At 60.8% G+C, this 22,029-nt stretch overlaps 1 protein-coding gene across 1 annotated transcript; it reads left to right on the top strand.

Annotated features, from left to right (window-relative positions):
• Positions 1-5,986: 5,986 nt before the first annotated feature.
• On the top strand, positions 5,987-21,968 carry IGLON5 (IgLON family member 5). Its single transcript, XM_042970385.1, has 8 exons — positions 5,987-6,065; positions 13,762-13,840; positions 15,019-15,251; positions 16,653-16,772; positions 18,179-18,313; positions 18,478-18,598; positions 19,131-19,285; positions 20,570-21,968. The coding sequence occupies exons 1-8, from the start codon at positions 5,987-5,989 to the stop codon at positions 20,656-20,658; spliced, it is 1,011 nt and encodes a 336-aa protein (XP_042826319.1). The 3' UTR covers positions 20,659-21,968.
• The last annotated feature ends 61 nt before the right edge of the window (positions 21,969-22,029 follow it).

Below are 22,029 nucleotides of genomic sequence, written 5' to 3'. Positions count from 1 at the left end.
TGGAAAGGGCCCTCCCCGCCAAGGCTGGAGTTGAGCCCACACTGCAAGAGATGTGGGTGTGGACCCTTGGACTTCGGGGAAGTTGGCTGGCTTGCCCAGACCGGAGCTGGTCCACAGATACTGAGTAAGCAGAGAACACCCCACCCAAGGGCCAGCGGGTGAAACTGGGAAGCCAGCTTCTAGGACACACTGGGAAGCCATCAATTGGGACAGCACTGAAACTTGATGAGACGCCATCGCCGTGGGCACCCCCGAAACCTGATGGAGGTGAGCGCCACTGAATGCACGCCACACGTGTCACTGGTGACCACGTGGTAAGAGCAAGAAGAAGCCCAAGGAAAAATCAGAACAAGGCAGAAGCCCTGTTCCTCCTGCAGTGTCCCTCAGTTTCCCTCTACTGACAAAGCTTAGCAACCTGCTTACCGCAAAGGGGGAATGTTTAAAGGTTCCAGCTCTATTTTTGCAGAACAGGTAATAAAGGATGGCTTTGGAGCATAGAGGCAATAGCCAAGTAGTATGATTATCCATTCATTCTGTCAGGTCTGGGAGGAGTGGGATATTCTTTTTACGTGATTGGCAGATTTCCGTGTGTGTGTGTGTGTGTGTGTGTGTGTGTAAAGTGCTTGTTCAAGTCTTTTTGCCAATTTTTTAAAATGTTTATTTATTTTGAGAGAGAGAAGGGGAGGGGCAGAGAGACGGAGAGAAAGAATCCCAAGCAGGGTCCGTGCCACCAGCACAGAGCCTGACGGGGGGCTCAACTCAAGACCTGTGAGATCATGACCTGAGCAGAAATCAGGAGTCAGACGCTTAACTGACTGAGTCACCCAGGAGCCCCGTTCCTGCCAATTTTAAAAAATGAGTTGTCTCTTGTTGATTTGTAGTGGCTCTTTATATATTCTGGCTACCAGTTCATTGTCAGATACACATATGACAAAGATCTTCAGCCATGTCTAAGGCTTTGGGAAATTTTGTCGCTTCTCTGTGTCTCTGTTTCCTCATCTGTGAAATAGAGATAAAGACAAGACACACCTCATAAGGATGTCGTGAGGCTTCAAGGAGATAATGTCGAAAAAGTGCTCAGAAAGATGCCTACATGTGGTAAGTACTCGTGTTGTCATCAGGCCTGGCATCGGCCAATCCAGGAAGAGGGAGCTCCTTGGATGGTCCTGAATTCAAGGGGAGCAATAAATGGTCTTTTGCCAGGGTCGACAACGATTTTGTACAGAGGTGCCCTGGGACAATGGCCCTCCAAAAAGAAAGTTCTGCTCTGTGGTGTTTGCTAATTGCCATGGTGTAAATACTCCCTTCGTAAAGCCACTTTGAAACTAACCTGGTTTAGGGGCGCCTGGGTGGCTCGGTCGGTTAAACATCCGACTTCAGCTCAGGTCACGATCTCGCGGTCCGTGAGTTCGAGCCCCGCGTCGGGCTCTGGGCTGACAGCTGGGAGCCTGAAGCCTGTTTCGGACTCTGTGTCTCCCTCTCTCTCTGCCCCTCCCCCGTTCATGCTGTGTCTCTCTCTATCTCAAAAATAAAAATAAAAATAAATGTTAAAAAAAGAAACTAACCTGGTTTCATATCCGGCTTGCAGAAGCAGACAACAAGACCCTCCCTAGCCAAGATATGCTGGGGGGGGGGGGGCGGGGGCGGCGGAGAGGAGTGACTGAGATAAACAAGGGAACACGTGAAATAAAAGAATCGTAAGAGCTACAGAGACAACAAGGGAGCTGTGGTGTTAGGAGGGGGATTACTTTGGCTTCTCAAATGTGACATCTGATAAGAAACAGGCTAGTGCCAACCTGGTGGGAAGAGCATTTCAGCAGAGGGAACAGCCCATGCAAAGTCCTGAGGCCACAGCAAGTTTGGCTTGAGGAACAGAATGAGGGCCGCGGCAGCCGGAGCTGAAGTGAATGTTTGAGGCCGGCAGCGGCATCAGTGTGCTGGCCTGTGTGCTTAGTGGTTTTTGATCTGAAGGTGGAGACAAAGGTAGACCAGGGCACGGCTGTGGTCAGAGCAGTGCTGGGGTGGGGGGTGGGGGGTGGCAGCTCTAACTGGGGAGAGTACTGAGGACAGGGACAGGGAGGAGGGGACAGAGTAGAAACCCGTTTTAAAGGCAAAACCGGAGGCTCTTGCAGAAAGACTGGATGTGGGGGCAGGAAGGGACGATAGATGTGCTTGTGAAGTAAAACAGCCCCTGTGGGGTGACTTAGAAACTCCTGACTCCAAATGTCACAGACAGGGAGGCTGAGACTTCCCTTGCTTCAGAGGCCTGTGGCGGAGGGGTGGGGGGAGGGCGGATGGGGACAAGCAAGCCTCTCCTGGTGGGCCCAGGGAGAGAGGACCCGAGAGGGAGGACAGTACCTAGGAAGTGAGTATATGGTGGGATCAGGAGGAAAGAACTAATCACACGTAGTTGGGAGACACCGAGGTTCTGGGAAGAGAAGGGACTCATCTAAGGTCACACAGCCAAGTAAGTGAAAGAATGGGGAGTCTAGAGTTTCTGCACCTAAGCCCTGGGTTACCATCTCCTCCCCACTCGCATGATCAGGTCCTGGTCCTGCCCCATTCCCCCTATTATTCTGAGGATGAGGACTGGAGTGAAGAGAAAAAGGAAGTTTCACCCCAAAGGCAGTATTATTCGTGAAATAAGAGGAACTGGGATCCTGGACTCCTGGGTCTGAGGGAGGAGGGGGCTGGGGCAGGACTTTAAGGTCTGAGGGAGGAGGGGGCTGGGGGCAGGACTCCTGGGTCTGAGGGAGGAGGGGCTGTGGGCTTGGACCCCTGGGTCTGAGGGAAGAGGGGGCTAGGGGCCCCGGACTCCTAAGACTAAGGGAGGAGGGGGCTGGGGGCAGGACTCTTGGGTCTGAGGGAGGAGGGGGCTGGGGGCATGTACTCCTGGGTCTGAGGGAGGAGGGGGTTGGGGGCAGGACTCCTGGGTCTGAGGGAGGAGGGGGCTGGGGCAGGACTCCTGGGTCTGAGGGAGGAGGGGGCTGGGGGCAGGACTCCTGGGTCTGAGGGAGGAGGGGGCTGGGGCAGGACTCCTGGGTCTGAGGGAGGAGGGGGCTGGGGGCAGGACTCCTGGGTCTGAGGGAGGAGGGGGCTGGGGGCAGGACTCCTGGGTCTGAGGGAGGAGGGGGCTGGGGGCAGGACTTTAAGGTCTGAGGGAGGAGGGGGCTGGGGGCAGGACTCCTGGGTCTGAGGGAGGAGGGGCTGTGGGCTTGGACCCCTGGGTCTGAGGGAAGAGGGGGCTGGGGGCCTGTACTCCTGGGTCTGAGGGAGGAGGGGGCTGGGGGCAGGACTCCTGGGTCTGAGGGAGGAGGGGGCTGGGAGCAGGACTCCTGGGTCTGAGGGAGGAGGGGGCTGGGGGCAGGACTCCTGGGTCTGAGGGAGGAGGGGGCTGGGAGCAGGACTCCTGGGTCTGAGGGAGGAGGGGGCTGGGAGCAGGACTCCTGGGTCTGAGGGAGGAGGGGGCTGGGGGCAGGACTCCAGGATCTGAGGGAGGAGGGGGCTGGGGGCAGGACTCCTGGGTCTGAGGGAGGAGGGGGCTGGGGCAGGACTCCTGGGTCTGAGGGAGGAGGGGGTTGGGGGCAGGACTCCTGGGTCTGAGGGAGGAGGGGGCTGGGGGCAGGACTCCTGGGTCTGAGGGAGGAGGGGGCTGGGGCAGGACTCCTGGGTCTGAGGGAGGAGGGGCTGTGGGCTTGGACCCCTGGGTCTGAGGGAAGAGGGAGCTGGGGGTCTGTACTCCTGGGTCTGAGGGAGGAGGGGGCCTAAGACTAAGGGAGGAGGGGGCTGGGGGCAGGACTCTTGGGTCTGAGGGAGGAGGGGGCTGGGGGCATGTACTCCTGGGTCTGAGGAAGGAGGGGGCTGGGGCAGGACTCCTGGGTCTGAGGGAGGAAGGGGCTGGGGGCAGGACTCCTGGGTCTGAGGGAGGAGGGGGCTGGGGGCAGGACTCCTGGGTCTGAGGGAGGAGGGGGCTGGGGGCAGGACTCCTGGGTCTGAGGGAGGAGGGGGCTGGGGGCAGGACTCCTGGGTCTGAGGGAGGAGGGGGCTGGGGCAGGACTCCTGGGTCTGAGGGAGGAGGGGGCTGGGGCAGGACTCCTGGGTCTGAGGGAGGAGGGGGCTGGGGCAGGACTCCTGGGGTGAGGGAGGAGGGGGCTGGGGGCAGGACTCCTGGGGTGAGGGAGGAGGGGGCTGGGGGCAGGACTCCTGGGTCTGAGGGAGGAGGGGGCTGGGGCAGGACTCCTGGGTCTGAGGGAGGAGGGGGCTGGGGCAGGACTCCTGGGGTGAGGGAGGAGGGGGCTGGGGGCAGGACTCCTGGGTCTGAGGGAGGAGGGGGCTGGGGGCAGGACTCCAGGATCTGAGGGAGGAGGGGGCTGGGGGCAGGACTCCTGGGTCTGAGGGAGGAGGGGGCTGGGGGCAGGACTCCTGGGTCTGAGGGAGGAGGGGGCTGGGGCAGGACTCCTGGGGTGAGGGAGGAGGGGGCTGGGGGCAGGACTCCTGGGTCTGAGGGAGGAGGGGGCTGGGGCAGGACTCCTGGGTCTGAGGGAGGAGGGGGCTGGGGCAGGACTCCTGGGGTGAGGGAGGAGGGGGCTGGGGGCAGGACTCCAGGATCTGAGGGAGGAGGGGGCTGGGGGCAGGACTCCTGGGTCTGAGGGAGGAGGGGGCTGGGGGCAGGACTCCTGGGTCTGAGGGAAGAGGGGGCTGGGGGCAGGACTCCAGGATCTGAGGGAGGAGGGGGCTGGGGCAGGACTCCTGGGTCTGAGGGAGGAGGGGGTTGGGGCAGGACTCCTGGGTCTGAGGGAGGAGGGGGCTGGGGGCAGGACTCCTGGGTCTGAGGGAGGAGGGGGCTGGGGCAGGACTCCTGGGTCTGAGGGAGGAGGGGGCTGGGGCAGGACTCCTGGGGTGAGGGAGGAGGGGGCTGGGGGCAGGACTCCTGGGTCTGAGGGAGGAGGGGGCTGGGGGCAGGACTCCTGGGTCTGAGGGAGGAGGGGACTGGGGGCAGGACTCCTGGGTCTGAGGGAGGAGGGGGCTGGGGCAGGACTCCTGGGTCTGAGGGAGGAGGGGGCTGGGGCAGGACTCCTGGGTCTGAGGGAGGAAGGGGCTGGGGCAGGACTCCTGGGTCTGAGGGAGGAAGGGGCTGGGGGCAGGACTCCTGGTCTGAAGGAGGAGGGGCTGGGAGTCTGGACTCCTGGGTCTGAGGGAGGAGGGGGCTGGGGGCAGGACTCCTGGGTCTGAGGGAGGAGGGGGCTGGGGGCAGGACTCCTGGGTCTGAGGGAGGAGGGGGCTGGGGCAGGACTCCTGGGTCTGAGGGAGGAGGGGGCTGGGGCAGGACTCCTGGGTCTGAGGGAGGAGGGGGCTGGGGCAGGACTCCTGGGTCTGAGGGAGGAAGGGGCTGGGGGCAGGACTCCTGGTCTGAAGGAGGAGGGGCTGGGAGTCTGGACTCCTGGGTCTGAGGGAGGAGGGGGCTGGGGGCAGGACTCCTGGGTCTGAGGGAGGAGGGGGCTGGGGCAGGACTCCTGGGTCTGAGGGAGGAGGGGGCTGGGGGCAGGACTCCTGGGTCTGAGGGATGATGATATTGGGCCCCGAAGCAGAAGGGAGGTGGGCTCAGGAAGTGTCCCCGACCCGGGGTTCTGGGGATCCGAGGTGGGAAGACGTGGGGACGCCCCGGGCGGGAGGGGGTAGGGGCCGGGCCGCAGTAACAAAGGCCTCTCCCTCCAACAAGCAACCCCCCCTCGGCCCCGCCTCCCCGGCCCCCCGCCTCCCCTGATTGGTCGGCCTTCCTGCCCGTCAGCGCCGCCCCCCTCCCCGGGTCTGCAGCAGCTCCGGCCGCCTCGTCGCGCCCCCCCAGCCCCCTCCCCCCGCCCCCGCCGCCCCCCGGGCCGGTGCAGCCGCAGGCGGGGTCCCCCTCCCCCTCCCCCTCTCCCCCCGGCCTCGCGCGCCCCGGACCGGCCCCCCCTTTCCCCTCCCCCTTCGCGCCGCCGCTGCCGCGATGCCCCCCCCTGCGCCCGGGGCCCGGCTCCGGCTTCTCGCCGCCGCCGCCCTGGCCGGCCTGGCCGTCATCAGCCGAGGTACCGCAGCGTCGGGGGCGGGGGGCTCGGCCGGGACGCCGGGGTCCCGAGAGGGGATTGGGGGTGGGGGGGGACCGCCTCCCGGGCGAGGAAGGGGAGGGCCCCGGACGCCGAGGTCTGGGCCCGGGAGCGGGGGCTGCACCCCCTGGCCGGGAAGGGGGTCTCGGACGTCTGGATTCGTGCCCGGGGGCAGGGTTCCGCGTCCCGGGGGCTCGAGCCTGGGCCTAGGGGCGGAGGTCGGCTTCTCCTGGCCGGCGAGAGAGGGGTCGCGGACACCTGATCCCGGCCTGGGGGCGGGAGTCTGCGGCTCCCTACCAGGGAGGGGGGATCAAACGCTAAAGTAAGGGTCCCTGGGCAGGATTTCTGAACTGAGTTGGGGTGCGGAGGGGAAGTGAGATGCCCCGTCGGGGGTCTTCGTCTCTGAGTGAAGACGGTCCCTGAGGGGGGTCCTGGCCTGAGGGCTGGGGTAGGCGTTTCTGAGCAAGGGTGGGGGGATGGTGCCTTCCCAGGGTCTGTAAGAGAAGGCGGCAGGGGTGTCCGCAGAGCTCCAGCCCAGGGCCAGGAGAAGAAGGGGGGCTCTGGTCTCCCAGCTGGGTCATCTAGGTTGGGAGAAAGTGTTGGTGTTTGGAAGGTTGCAGTTACGTGGGAGAAAGGAGCTGGTGATCCAGGAAGTTGGGGACCCCGGCTGGGGACTCAGATGTGGGAAGCCCCTGCTGGGTAGCAGGGTTCAGAGGCTTGACTGAGAATGGGAGAGGCAGATCGAGAAGCAAGGGAAGGGAAGGGTTAACATGGGGTCAATGGGTTAATCTCAGTCCTGGTGGTGCAGGAGCAGGGGGCTGGGGGCTGTTTGTGTGGAATGGGGAGGGGTGACCTGGGCCATCTCTGGATAGCAGGTGTGCAGCTGGACTTTGTGTGTCCCCGTTGGGCCAGCAGCCCAGAGATGGTCCAGGAGGTGCCCCCTGAGGACAGGAGAGAGAGCAAAGAGGCAGGAGGCAGGCACTAGGGTTAATTCGGTGCTTCTGGAGGATTCCCCCAGGCCCTGCCCCGAACCGAGGATCACAGAGTCTGGGACACAATCAGGGACAACATAGAGTCCTCAACAATCTCAGGGAGGCAGCCACTCTCAGCCTTCCACCCACACACAGCGGGTCACGCACAGACACATAAACACCCGTCACCGAGTCTGACCCAGAGCCGCACCCGCAGACACCCACGGTCTCACAAACATGGCCCCGTGTGTTCAGGACGCCTGTTTCTGCACTCGGGACCCCCAGCCCCCGGGCCTCAGCTGGCTGGGGCCTCAGTGGGTCTGAGGTCGGAGCGTTCCTCCAGCCTGACCTGTCTGAATCACCGTCTGACTCTCTGACTGCCTGTCTGCCTCTCTGTCTCTGACTCTCGTCTCTCTAGGTCATTTCCGGAGGCTCCCTAGCTCTGGGGGACATCCCATTTGTCTCTTTCTCGGGGTCTCTGTCTCTCCATCCCTGCTGGTCTCAGCACAATTTGACATCTGTCCCTCCCTGCCTGGAGAACTGTTTCTCATTGTCACACACGCGTGTCCCTGTCTCTTCCTAGCCCCCCTCACGTGTGCCTTGGTCAGTCCGTGTGCCTTTCACTTCTGGGAATTCACGTCCCCACTGGCACCTCTCATTTTTGTCCTTGTCCTCCCCTTGCCTCTTGCCTTCTGCTTCTCCTTCCCCCACTCCTCGTACCCTGTACCCTCAAGACTCCCTTCCTCCCCCTCTTCCCTTTCCCACCCCCTCTTTTCCTTTGATCTCAAGATAACTTCCCATTTTCCACTCTGAGTCTTGCAGATCCCAGAAATCACTGTTGTACGCACATCCTGGGCTGGGAGCTTCTTGGAGCCAGGAGGCGGTCTGCGACCTAGGTCAAGTCCTTTCCCACTCCTGGGCCTTGGGGTCCCCGGGGGAGATCTGGGGACAACAGGGGACGGGGCGGGGGAATGGGCTGAGACAGAGCCAGGTGGCAGCCAGACAGCCCCACCCACTGTCATTTGGGGCGCTCTAAGAAAAAGCCTGGGTCCATGTCTGCAAAACTGCATCTTCTCTCCTCTTTGATTCATTTGCTGGTTTCCAAATTCCGGAAGGAATGCCTGCAAGGGAGCAATCCACCACGAGTCTGTAAATCCACCTTGTCCCCGCCCCGCCCCTCCCAAAACGCACACTCCACACTCCGGAGAGAGCCCGTCCCGGCTCTCCCCCTCGCTCGTGCGAAGTCAGACACGCAGAGTTGCACTTATACGCAAGGTACTGGTTTGTTTGTGGATGTTTCTCCCGAGATAGAAACAAAATAAGCCCATTTCTCTGCCACTGGCTTTTTTCCACTTAACCTTAGTTCCCTGGCATCCATAGATATTCTGTTTTTCATTTCTTTCCTAAATTCTTTATGCCAACACACACACTCACACCCACGCTGACACACCCACACCCACACATATGTATTCACTTCCAGAGATGGTGCAGGCGGTTCCTTTGCTTCCTGGCCGGCTGGCGTGGGGTATTAGGTGGCGTGGGGCCAGCGGAATGAGGCGTGCCAGCCACTGTCCACGGGGCCCTCCGGACCCCCGGTCTGTCTGGACTGGATATTTGACAAATATTTACTGAGCACAAAGTCTCCGTTCTGGGCACTGGGGATCTATCTATACGTACACAGCAGTGAGCAAGCCAGACGAACTCAAGGAGCTCTCAAGGAGCTTCCATCCCAGTGGGACGGAGAGAGATCAAAACCTCAAAACAAGCACGTAAGGCAACAGGTAATTTCAGAGAGTGACGGGTAGCCTAAAACAGTAAGACTGACTCGGGACGCGCTGCGCATGTGGTCTCTGGTGGTTGAGGAAGCCCTCTCTGAGCCGCTGGGAGGGGAGTTTGGACTAAAAGGAGAGCAGTCAGCCTTTCGAAGATCCCCAGGGAACAGTGGAGGCAAAGGTCCTGAGGTGGGAACCAGCAGAAAGGAGCAGCCAACACGTTGTGGAAAGTTCCAGGGCTCTTGGCTCAGCGTCCAGACTCCGGGAGTCGGGGGCATCGGTGCTGGGAAGGCCTCTACACTTCAAGCTCAGCTCAGAGGAAGAGGGGGTCTTCTCACCGGCTCTTCCCTGCCGGAGCCACACCCCTCCCAACACCTCCCCCACCCCTCCCTCGGGCCAGCCTCCCCTCCGCCTCAGCTCCTAGAGTGACCTTTGCAAAGTCACACACGCTTGCGGGCCTTGGCTTCCTGTCGGGGGAATCCAAGCATCCCCCCATTGGAGGGTCCCAGCTTCACCTATGTCCCTTTGAGGGGTGGCCCAGGGCCCTCCATCTTGTCAGAAATCTCCTTCTCTCTTAAGGAGAGGAAACTCACCTAGCCGTGACCTTCCTCGCTTGATCAATCAAGCCCTCGTACCTGCTCCCTGGCCAGCTACTAGTCCAGACTGGCAGAGACCCGAGCGGTCCTTCTGCTCACCACCGGCCCCGCCCCCAGGACAGGCTGGCACCTGCCGCCTCATCACCCCAACAGCCGGCACACCTGTAGCTGTTGGCTAGCACCTAACCAGCAGCCTCTGCGTTGAACCTGTTGCTTGGGTGACCTCCTTTCATCCTCACCACCACAACTCGGGGGTGGGAACCCTGAGTCCCAGGGACCTGAAAGTAATTTGTGCAACCAAACGGCAGAGCTGGGACTCGAACCCCGAGCAGCCGGGTTCTCCAGTCTCTTCTTTCAGCGGCCTGGCCATGCTGGCGTGGTGGTGTGAGAGCAGATGCTGACAGGGCACCTGTATACCAGTCGCCGACTCGGGGCGGGGCGGGGGGGGTGCTGGGCATAGAGCGACCTACACCCTGCCCCCACCCCCACCCCCAGGGGACTGACACCGAACCAGGGATAGCAATAGATGTTTCCTAAAAAAGAAGGTACTGTTAGGAGCAGCTCGCATTTATTGGGCCCTTTCTGCATGCTAAGCGCTGAGTTAAACGTTTTTCTTGCATGTTCCCATGAAATCCCTCACAAAACCCTCAGAGGGAAGAGCTGCTCTTTTCCCCCTTTTCAGAGATGAGGAAACTGAGGCTCAGACTGCCCGGGGGGGGGGTCCCCCGGCCAGGAAACGGTGGCGCAGACATTTGATCTCGTGGCACGGATTCCTCGGGGCTTTCTTATCCAGCCTCTCAAGACCAGTCATTCTCCCTACAAACATGTCCCTGCTCTGAGCTAAGCCCAGCTCTGGGGGACACAGCCAAGAATTGGGCCCCCTGGGGAACACCTGGTCAGGTGGGGGAGGCGCCCTTGAACACTGCCCCAGCCGGGTCAGAGAGGATCCAGTAGAGAGTGGAGACACTCTCCATCTTGAACAGTCAGGGAGGTCCTCCCGGAGGAGGGGCATTTGAGTTTGGGTCTTGAAGAAGGAGTAGGAGTTCAAGAGCTGGAGACACATGTTGTAGGTATCTCTTTACATTCATCCTTCCAGTAAGTATTTCCCAAGGCCTTCCAGGGTCAGGCCTTGTGCTGGGAGATGCTGAGGGTACATACAGACCTGAGTCAGACCCAGGCTCTGCCCTTGAGAAACTTCTAGTCTGATGGGGGAAACAGACACAGATGGTCACCACAGTGTGTGATATGAGCTCTAAGGGAGGTAGTCCAGGCATTGTGGGAAGACAGACCAGGCTTGGAGGGGTAGGGAGGGCTCCCCAGAATTGAGAGAGAGTTTTCCAAGCAGAATTCCTACCGAGTGGATCTCATGTGCACCAGCTCGCTTATACATTAAACATCTTGCGAGGCCTCCTATGGGCCAGTCCCAGAGCCAGCAATGCTGGAACCCTGGAGGTGGGTCAGACACAGGCCCCACCCGGAGGGGCTCCCATCTGGTGAGGGAAGCAGGCTCAGACAGGATCCAGGGTGATCAGGACCGAGAGAGAGGCAGGAGCCGTGCTCAGCGACCAACTGGGTGTGAAATGACTATTCCCACCCCCACCTCCACTTACTAAGGCCCAGAAAAGGGAAGGGACTTGCCCAAGGTCACACAGCAGGGAGGGGGTTCCTGATCCTGGAGTCTGGGAATTGTGTGAGACAGATTCGCGGACCCAAGACATCCAGATTTATAGACACGGGGACCAGGAATCCAAGACCCGCCTGAGACGTGGAGTCCTTCATCACGAAGTCTCCTGGGACTGCCCTCGGCTGAGCCTGGAGCTGGGTGTGCCGGGACACAGATGGTCTGAGCCAGGCTCTGGCCGGGAGGAGCAGGTTGGGGAGGCAGCTGAGTCTGATCCAAGGTGCCCTGGGAGTGGGGCAGGAGCTCATCCCGGCACATATGGGCTGTGTCTCCTAGGAGAGGCCTCATTATTCTAGACCCCTGGAGAAGGAGAAACATTTTGCCATAAACGGTGGCACGATGAAGAGGAAGGTGGGGAACACAAAGCTGGGCCACACATACGCGAGGGGAGACAAAGCAGGAGAAGCGACCCCAGGGCCCCGGATCCAGGTTGCGGGGCTGGGACTTTGTCCTGGGGGCAGCAGGGAGCCACGGGAGGGGCCCCGGGCAGCTCTGAGGGTCGGGGATTTCCCTCTGGAAGGAGTGTGTGCCTGTGTCTGTCAGGACATATGATTAAGGTCCTGCCTGCCTGTGTCTGTGGGCCTAGCTCCTCTGGGTGGCTCCTGGCTGTGGTCAGGGGCTCAGCCCGGGAGCCCTCAGTCCCCAGGGGACCTGGGACAGTTCCGTCCTCACCCCTAAGCCCACGTTTCTCCTGTAACCTTGGACAGTGGCTGTCACAGGGGGCGGAGGGGGGATTTTTGCCTTCTAAGGGGCATCCGGCGATACCTGAGGCATGTATGGTTGTCACTGCTGTGAAGAGGGGGGAAGCTATTGTCATCTGGTGGGTAGAGGCCAGGGATGCTGCTGAGCATCCCGCACTGCGCAGTCCCCACAGGGAAGAATTGTCCGGCCCCGGCTTGGGAGTGTATGAGCAGGAGTGTGACCAATCCTGTGTGTGTGTGTGATCCGATCGTAGGTGACAGCATGACTGTGTGAGCCCGATTCTTGGCCCAGGGCAGCCCCTTTGTGTTGCGAGGCTGTGGCCGTGTAAATGTCTCATTGCACACTGTAGCTTTCTGCACGACTTTCCAGAGGGCAGGGGCGTGGGCTGCTGAGCATGGCCCTCAGGCTGGCAATGTCAGTGTGACTGATTAGGCCGGCGTGGGGGGCGGGTGAGAGAGAGAGAGAGAGAGAGAGGTGGCCCCCTGGATGGGGCTGTAACCGCTCGTGCGTAGACTGCACCTGCGTGTGGGGGGCTGTTGGCATCAGCACGATTGTGTGGGTCTGGTTGTGTGTGGTGGGGTGACCTTGGGCTGGCTGCGTGTCCTGGGCTGCGTGTCAGCGGGACTGTGTGCGCCCCCCGTGCCTCTGAGCAGGCCCCATCGCCGTTCCTGTGTCGGAGTGCCGGACCGTTTCCCCCTCCGGCCCTGGCTCCGTGTGCCTTCCCCGGGCCCTGGTGCTGTGTCTGTCCCTGTGTGTGTGCGTCCATCCCCTGGCCGTCTCCTGCTGTCACCAGGCCCGTGTGGCAGCGTCCACCGCACGCAGCTCGGGGAGTGACTCTGGCCGGGCTAAAGGGCTGCAGGGTCCACCCCATACCCCACGACCCGGGGAGCCCACCGCACTGGCTCTGCCCCAACCCGGTCCTGAGGGGCTGCTGATGGAGAGGGCCCCCGGGAGTCATTGGGGACGGCACGGGCAATTAATTCATTAGATTAATTAGCTCCTCATGCCAGGGCGGGGGCAGGGCGGCCCCATTGCGAGGCCCTCCTTCCCCAGGCGTCCAAGGTCATCCGGCCTCTTCTCCCCCGCCTGATGCCGTCTCCAGCCGCCGCCTCCGAATGCCCAGCCCCCACTCCCTGGCCCCGGTCCAGCCCGCTGGCCACGGTCCACAGAGAGATGAATGGGTGGGGGTGGGGGCTGTGCCGGGCGACGGTGCCCATGAGCGGCGCTGGGGGGTGGGAGTGGGGGGGTGCGGGCAGGCGTGGGCGTGCCCCTGCAAGTGTGCCCCGTGGCCACGGGCAGGCGGGCGTGTCTGCAGACGCGTGTGTCTGCCGAGGTCTGCGTGTGGCTGTACACGGTGCCCAGGGGGTGTATTTGTGCGTCTGTGATAGATGTGCGTCAAGTGGATATACGCGTGCGTCTGTGTCTGCGTTTACGCGTCTGGGTGTCTGCATCCGCATGTGTGGGTGGCTCTGTGTGTGTTTCCGTGTATTTCTGAATTCGTGTGCCTACGCGCGAGCACGTGAACGTGTCTGAACATGTGTGCGTGCGCCCAGGTACACGGCTGTCTGTGTATCTGCACGTGTGTGTCTGTGCATATACATTTAGGTACTTGTGAGTCTGTGCATGTGTATGTATGTGTCTGCGTGCAGTATCTGTGAGTGTGTGTGTGCGTATATCCACACGTGTTTATGCGCTGTCACCGAGGTGCTGTCTTAGTATCTGGAGGCGTGTAGGTCTGTGTGTCCAGGTCCGTCTGGATCAGTGTGGGCTTATGGGAAGGAACACGTTGCATGTGCTTGCTCTGCGCCTGTCTGCCGTGCGTCTCGGGAAATACCGAAGGATGCGTGTGCCCGCGGGGTTGGGAGATGCCTGTGTGGGCCGGGGCACGTGCGTGTGTGTGCACATGTGTACGGTCCCCGCTGAGCTGCCGAGCCGAACTGGCCCTCCCGTCTGCAGGGCTGCTGTCCCAGAGCCTGGAGTTCAGCTCTCCCGCGGACAACTACACGGTGTGCGAAGGCGACAACGCCACCCTCAGGTACCTCCCCCCCCCCATCTCCGGGACTCAGAAGATCACCCAGTCCGACTCTTCACCTTCCTTAGGGGAAGCCAGTCCTCACCTGCAGGCGCAGCCTGGTCCCTGTCACTCAGGAGAGGTGGTGAGGGGCACGGACTCTGGGCCTGGCTTCCTGTCTGGGCCTCCGTGTCCCCATCTGCCAAATGGGTAGAGGAATGATAACCACTGTAGAGGCTGTTGTGGAGATTCAAGATTTTGCACACACTCTCTGAGTTTAGAAAGCAAGGCACATTGTGACTGCTCAGCAAATGAGAGCCAGCCTTATTTCCCCCCAGATCAATGCTGCTCCCCACACTGGGTCTGCCCCCCTCTCCGGGCCTCTGTCCCCTTCTCTGGATCTCTGCCTCCCTCTCTCTGGATCTCTCTGTCCCCCCCCGGGTCTCTCTGTCCCCCCCCCCCCCGGGTCTCTTTCCCTTCTCCGCGGGTCCTTGTCCCCCTCCCCCTGGATCTCTGTCCGCCTCCTTCTGGATCTCTGTCCGCCTCCTTCTGGATCTCTGTCCCCCTCCCTCTGGATCTCTGTCCCCCTCCTTCTGGATCTCTGTCCCCATTCTCTGGGTCTCTGTCCCCCCCCCCCGGGTCTCTATCAACTCTCCTCAGGTCCCTGTCCCCCTCCCTCTGGATCTCTGTCCCCCTCCCTCTGGATCTCTGTCCGCCTCCTTCTGGATCTCTGTCCCCCTCCCTCTGGATCTCTGTCCCCACTCTCTGGGTCTCTATCCCCACTCTCTGGGTCTCTGTCCCCCCCGCCCCGGGTCTCTTTCCCCTCTCCTTAGGTCCCTGTCCCCCTCCCTCTGGATCTCTGTCCCCCCTCTCTGGGTCCCTGTGCCTCATCTCTCTGCATTTCTGTCTCTCTCTCTCCCAGAGTGCCCCAGATACTTTTCCAGTTTCTAGCACCCAACAATCACTCAGTAACCATCAGCTACCATTTCATTGTGCACTTGGGCTCACACTTTCCCTCTCTGAGGCTCAGTTTACCCACCTGGAAAGTGGGCACAGTCACCTCGGCCTCACGGGGCTTCAGGGGGAACTGACCGTGCAGGAGGCCTTCCTCCCCCCACCTGCGAGCCCCCACGACGGTAGAACCTGGGGGGACAGGCTGGAGTGGGGGAGACAAAAACCATCCTCCCGTGTCCTCCCTGAAGCTGCTTCATCGACGAGCACGTGACCCGTGTGGCCTGGCTGAACCGCTCCAACATCCTGTACGCTGGCAATGACCGCTGGACCAGTGACCCGCGGGTGCGGCTGCTCATCAACACGCCCGAGGAGTTCTCCATTCTCATCACCCAGGTGGGGCTCGGCGACGAGGGCCTCTACACCTGCTCCTTCCAGACCCGCCACCAGCCGTACACCACTCAGGTCTACCTCATCGTCCACGGTGAGCCCTCAGCGGGGCCCTGGGTGGCGGAGAGGGTGGAGGGCGCCGGGGGTGGGGGGACTGTCCGTATTCTCGCCCAGTGCCCGCTCCCCGACCCTGGGGACACGTGGTGTGCGAGGCGGACACACCCCCTGCCCTCGCAGATTTCAGCCGAGCAGAAGGAGGGACAGGCACCCGGAAAGTGACCCTTCAGCATGACAGCTGCGAGGACAGGAGAGCTACAGGGGTGAGGGGGTGCTCCGAGGAAGATCGCGGTCATTCGCTCAGCTCTGTTGGTTGAGCGCCTGCCACGTGAAGGCACTGCTCCAGGCCCTGGGGCTCGAGGGGGCAGGAGACAGAGAGAGTAACGGGACAGAGCTCAGGGGGCTGCCCCACGTGGCACCAGAAATGGTCTGGAGGGCCGGGGGCCGGTGGACAGACAGGAACCCAGAGACGGAGACAGCTCAACAGGGCCACGACGAGGCCCGACTCAGGAGCCAGACCACCCCCCGCTACTGAGGGACCCTGAGCATCCGAGGAGGCCTCGGACTCGCCATCTGCAGAGCGGGGAGGACTGTCACACATCAAACCCAAGACTTCGTCAACTGGAAGGGGCAGCTTCGTTTTACGCTCTGCCAGAAAAGACAAAGAGAAAGCACCCCGTCAGTTAAACGCTGGCATCTCATGTGGTCTGATTGGAGCCACGTTCAAATGGCTGGAAGAAATAGCCGTACACGTTCGAACTGCCGACCCTGGCAATCTCTGGGGCGCCTGGGCGGCTCAGTCGGTTAAGCGTCCGACTCTCGATTTCCGCTCCGGTCACGATCTCACGGTTCGTGGGATCGAGCCCCATGTTGGGCTCTGTGCTGACACTGCACAGCCTGCTTGGGATTCTCTCTCCCTCTCTCTCTCTCTCTCTCTCTCTCTAAATAAATAAATAAATAAATAAGTAAACTTTTTTTTTTTTTTTTAAATAGCAGCATTAACCTCAGAGGAAGGTAGGGTAGTGAAGGTTTAATGAGCTAACTTTTGTACAACATTTAGAACGGGGTTACCACGCTGGAAGCACCATATGAGTATTTATTATATCAACTAATTGTTTAAGAATAATAACAATTAATAAATAAACGTAGACAGAGATAAGGGAGAAAGTCAAACCAGAGGGCAGAGGAACCAAGTTAGGAGGAAGGTAGAGAGACAGAGAGACAGAGACTGAGAAAGAACGAGAAAGGCAGAGACCAGGAGTTAGACAAGGAGCCAGACCCAGAGGCAGAGGAGAAACACAGAGGAATTCTTACAGAAAGACAGAGGGAATATTGGCTGGACTCCTGGGTCTGAGGGAGGAGGGGCTGGGGGTCCGGACTCCTGGGCCCTGGGAGGCCGTATTCACCCTCTCTCGACCTCTCCCCTCCCGGCCTGCAGTCCCCGCCCGCATCGTGAACATCTCCTCGCCCGTGACGGTGAACGAGGGAGGCAATGTGAACCTGCTTTGCCTGGCCGTGGGACGGCCGGAGCCCACAGTGACCTGGAGGCAGCTCCGAGGTGAGGACCCCTCCCCTGACCCAAAGCCCCTTTCCCCACTCCACAATCTGGGCCCCTCGATTCCCCACATCCCTAGCTAGACTCCCGGACTCCTCCTTTCCCCCTTCCCTGGTCCCCCTAACCTTTGTCATGGTTTGATTCCCCCACCCCCACCTGATCCCATTATTTTACCAACAGCCCCCAGAGCCTTAGAGCCTTCACCACCTGCCGTCCCAGGCCTGGGCCCTTTCCTCTAAATCACCTGCTAGATTCCAGCCTGCCCCTGTCCCCACCGCTAGTATCCTTGGTCTCCCCCCAGCAGCTCACACAATTCTGGGTTCTGAATCCCTACCACTAACCCGAAGTCAAGCTATGGCCAGTGGCCCCTGTCCCTATTCCCATCTCCTGGTCACCTCACTACATCTCGCTGGATTCTCTAGCCCGTCAGTTCTCAAAGTTTGGTCCCCAGACCAGCAACGGCAGCATCACCTGGGAGCTTGCCAGAAACGCACATCCTGGACCCATCCCAGGCCTAATGAATGAGAACCCCACCTCACCCCACCTGATCCCCAGCTCCCCGCCCATACCACCACCAGTCTGTTTTAACAAGCCCTTGGGATGATTCTGGTGATCGAGCTGAGAACCACTGCTCTAGACTACCCCCAAACATAGCAGCAAGGTACCTGAACCTGATATTCCAGCTCGCCGGATCTCTCTCACCACCCTTTTTGCCTGGATCTCCACCACCATTCCCCAGATCCCTAGATCCTCACTGACTGGGTCTTTGGAGACCAATGGTGCTTATCACTCGGCCCAATAACTAGGTGTCAGATCCTGGATCCTTTCCCGCTGGGTCATCTGAGCCCCACAAGCCTGGGCGTGAGATCCTGGCTTCCTGGATGCCCTTCGTCCAAAATGTCTTCTGAGCCCAGTGATGTGTCATAAGACCCCAAATACCCGGATTGCTGATCCCAATCACTAGATCCCGATTCACTAAACCCAAGAACTAGATCCCAGAACTCTGGATCTGCCCCCACCTTCCACCCTCACCCCTGCCTTGGGTCCGTATTATCTGGAGCTTTCCGAGCACCAAGGTCCTGGGACTGTCCCCACTGGGTGCTCTAAGCCCCATGATCTGAATCATGAGCTCCCAGATCCCTGGATCCTCCCATGCACCCCCCAATTCTAGGACACGCCCCGTTGGGTTCTAGTTACTAAGCCCCAGACCCTCATTCCCTGCCAGACCCCAGGCTGCTGATTCACACCCCACCCCAAACCTCCCGCAAACCCTTCCTGGCTCCCACTGACCCGGGCACTCCAGGCCCTGCGGTGCCTGCCCCGCTGATGTGTGTCCGTGTTGTGCCCGTGTTGTCCCGTGTTAAGTGTTTGTGTCCGGCCCCGCCCCCACCCCTTCCCTCCCCGCACAGACGGCTTCACCTCAGAGGGCGAGATCCTGGAGATTTCCGACATCCAGCGGGGCCAGGCCGGCGAATATGAGTGCGTGACTCACAACGGCGTTAACTCTGCGCCAGACAGCCGCCGTGTGCTGGTCACAGTCAACTGTGAGCCCCTTGGCACTGGGCACGAAAGGGGGGCAGGCCCTGGGTCCCTGGGGAGGGGGAAGGGGAGTGCTGGATTCCTGGGAAGGAGGGAGGAGGGGGATGGGGACGGGACCCCCGAGTCCCCACCTGGCTAGGAGAATTCGCTGACTCTCACCCCTCGCCAGACCCTCCGACCATCACGGACGTGACCAGCGCCCGCACAGCCCTGGGCCGGGCCGCCCTCCTGCGCTGCGAAGCTATGGCGGTGCCCCCCGCGGACTTCCAGTGGTACAAGGATGACAGGCTGTGAGGACAGCACCGGGTCCGGCCCGGGTGGGGGTGGGGAGGTGGCCGAGCCCTAGGTCTCGAGAACTGGGGGAATCCAGCTTCTGGGGGATGGGGCCCAGCTTCTAGCGAGATTGTGGGGACTTGCTGAAAACTTGGGTGTCACAATGATGAGCGTTGGAGCCTGGTCTCAGGCTGTTCAGGGAGAAGTTCAGGGGTCGATGCTGAGGCTGTGGCGGGGAAGCTTCAGAGGACCATTGGGGCTGGGGTCCAGCAGAATCTGGGAGCCCGTAGAGATTGGGGGCCCACGCCAGGAGAGTCCAGTGTCCCTGAGGGGTCCCCAGGGGTGCCTGGAGAGAAGGGTGTCAGTGCGAATGGCCCAGAGATCCATAGGGGGCTAGAGCCTGAGGCTAGGGGCCTCTGGGGTAGGGGGCAGAATACGGGGTCTCTGGGAAATCAGGGAGACTGAGAGCTGCGTGCAGTGGGATCTGCGCCCTGAGAGGGTCCCAGGCCAGGGTTCCAAGGCCCGGTCCCTGACCCGGGTCCCCGGCAGGCTGATCAGCGGCACAGCCGAGGGCCTGAAGGTGCAGACGGAGCGCACCCGCTCGATGCTTCTCTTCGCCAACGTGAGCGCCCGGCATTACGGCAACTACACGTGTCGCGCCGCCAACCGGCTCGGAGCGTCCAGCGCTTCTATGAGGCTCCTGCGTGAGTCCGAGAGGGAGGGGCGGGGCCGGGGCGAGGGGGCGGGGATCGGCGGGAGGGCGGGGCCGGGGTCGGCGAGGGGCGGGGCCGGGACTGTCCCCCAGACCGACTGCCAACTTAGGAAAGAGGTCGACCCGGAGACCCAAGCAAGGCGACTGAGCAAGAAACCCATTCCCTCAATGAATGTCGATTCACTGAGTGCCCACTAAGGGGAGGGCTTTCGGCGCTGGGGACACAGCAGTGCCCAAAGGAGACAAGGTCTGGGGACTCGCAGAGCTTATGGCCTAGTAGTAGTAGAAAGGCAGTAAATAAGCAGACACTTAAATAAAATAAAAAGCAAACAAAAACGTACATAAAGAAGCACCAAAAAAAAAGTGGATATCGATAAGGGTGACGGAGAAAATAAATAAGGATTGGGAATGGCAGCGTTAGATAAGCTCATCATCAGAAGTTTCCTAGAGAGGGTAACATTTGAACTGAGACCTGAGTGGTAAGAAACAGCCAGCCCGGCCAAGATCTGCGGGAAGAGCTTGCAGGCAGAGGGAACAGTATATGGAAGGGCACAGTGAGAAGGCTAGCATGACCTGAGCACAGTGATCACGTGAAGGCCGAGCCGAAAGAGGAAGGGAGGGGCAGAGTCTCATGGGCCACGGAAAGGATTTTGGATTTTATTCTACTGCAGAGTGAGGCCACCAGAGGCTATTAAGCAAGGGAATGACCTAGTGGTTGGTGCTTCAAAAGAGAAATCACTTTGACTGCTATTTAAAGAATGGGCTGTGGGGGGGGGGGGGTGCAAAATGGAGGCAGGAGACCGCGCTCTGTGGCACAAAGTCTCTGTATGCGGAGACGTTTTGAAGGTGGAGGAAGAAGGAAGTGGGGGTCGAGGCGATCACAGGTTTCGACTTGAGCACCTGGGTGGATGGGCGTGTGGTAGTAAAGTATTGAAGTGGAGAGATGCTGCGACGGGTGCCATAGCCAGTCTCGGGGAGGAAAGTCAAGAGGACCATTTTGGATGTGCCGACTGCAAGACCCTTGGTGGCCATACTGGATAGACCGAAACCGTACGACGGAGAGACCGACGTGGAGAGAGCCCCGGGCTGAGGCGGTGAAAAAGAACATCTGGGAAAGACGGAAAAAGAGAGAGGGACTGAGAGGCAGACAGTAACAAGTGTCGCTAAGTGTCTTAGCGTCTCTGCCCCCAGAGACAGGGCAGACACAAGGCACCGGGAAACACACACGGGGTCTCCCCTTCCCACGCCACCCCCGTGACCCTCTGTCTTTCCCCAGGCCCAGGATCCCTGGAGAACTCAGCCCCGAGGCCCCCGGGGCCCCTGACCCTCCTCTCCGCCCTGGGCTGGCTGTGGTGGAGGATGTAGGAAGAACCCAGCGCAGCTCGCCTCCCCCCTGCGAGGGGCCTGAGGCCGAGAGCGAGAGAAAAAGGGAGAGCCAGCGCCGTGGGTCTCGAGGGGGCGGAAGAGCTCTCTGCCACCGAGGAGGAAGAAGAGAGGAGGAGGAGGAGGAGGAGGAGGAGGAGGAGGAGGAGGAAAGCTCTTTAGAGAACCCATCACTGTGAGGGATAACGCAAAATTATGCATCTTTCTACAGCCATTTTCGCCACCGTTCACGTTTCCGATTGCGACCCACCCCCGGCCACCCCACACCCCTCTCTTAGCTCAGGCTGTCAACTGGATCGTGTGTATGTAGTGGGTGTGTGTGAGCATGAGCCTGCACGTGTGTGTATGTGTGGGGGGAGGGGCTCAGCAATCTTCCCTCCCCTAACACCCCCATGCCCACTGCCCCCCAGTGCTGCTGCCTCTCTCCTCTGGCTGGAGGTAGGTATGTGGGCTTCGCGGCTGGAGCTGTGAGGGGAGGTTTTCCAGGCCCCCTGCTTCCCCAGTGTATGCACGCGCCCCACCCCTTCCCCTCCCTGTTAAAAGAGCATCTCCTGGGCAGGTTGGGGGTGGGGAGGGGTGTCTCGCTCGCCTGTCAAGCTACCATTCAGCCTCTGTGAGCAGGTGAGCGATCTCCATCTTGGCCCGGGGCCTCATTGCTGTCAACCACCAGCTGCCTGTAGCCAGAGGCCCCATCGCTGGCTCAGCAGCCTGAGACCTTCCCACTTTCCCTGCCCCCCACCCCGACTTTCTGGCCCCCTCTGGGCCAATCGGTGCTTCCATCCAACTGTCAGACCGGTGCCTGTGGCCACCTGTCTGTCTCAGTGCTTTGCCCTCCCCGACCCCCGACACCCCTTGGCCGCCCGCAGCACCAACCGGCTGCCCTCAGTGCCCCCGCAGCTTCCCACGGGTGTGGGCTTGCTGGTCCCCCACTCCCCCACTCCCCCACTCCCTGGCCTGTCTCCCAAAGGCTGACCTGACCGCCCTCACACACACTCACATAGACACACACACACATACCAGCGACCGTGGCCAGCAATAGGCCCCCCGGCTCCGGCTGCACTGCAGCTGGTGACTGGCTGTGTTCCCCCCGAGGGTGGGCAACTTGTCAGGAGGGCGTGCTGAGAGGCTGTAACCCCAGCTCTGAGGTGGGAAGACACGATCTTGGCACACATCACACAAAGTGGGGGAGAGAGAGGCGTCACACAGGCATCCCCAGTCCAGCCCAAGATGTCAAGTCTCCAACTCCGATTCCTGGGGGACCCGCTATAAACACTCGCCCCAAACCACACTACCCAGAGCTTGGTGGGGGGGGGGGGGGAGTTCAGAGCAGGGGCAGGGGGGCAAGGGGCAGTG

The sequence above is a fragment of the Panthera tigris genome, chromosome E2 (genome assembly GCF_018350195.1).
Source record: "Panthera tigris isolate Pti1 chromosome E2, P.tigris_Pti1_mat1.1, whole genome shotgun sequence".
In the NCBI taxonomy this organism is placed as follows: Eukaryota; Metazoa; Chordata; class Mammalia; order Carnivora; family Felidae; genus Panthera; species Panthera tigris.
Note: the sequence above shows the minus strand (reverse complement) of the source record. Positions and strands in the feature narration are given on the sequence as shown.

Coding starts and splice junctions, on each gene's coding strand:
- IGLON5 (XM_042970385.1), top strand. CDS start 5,987: ATGCCCCCCCCTGCGCCCGGGGCCCGGCTCCGGCTTCTCGCCGCCGCC. Junction 13,841..15,018: donor GGCGACAACGCCACCCTCAG/GTACCTCCCCCC, acceptor TCCTCCCTGAAG/CTGCTTCATCGACGAGCACG. Junction 18,599..19,130: donor TGGTACAAGGATGACAGGCT/GTGAGGACAGCA, acceptor GGTCCCCGGCAG/GCTGATCAGCGGCACAGCCG.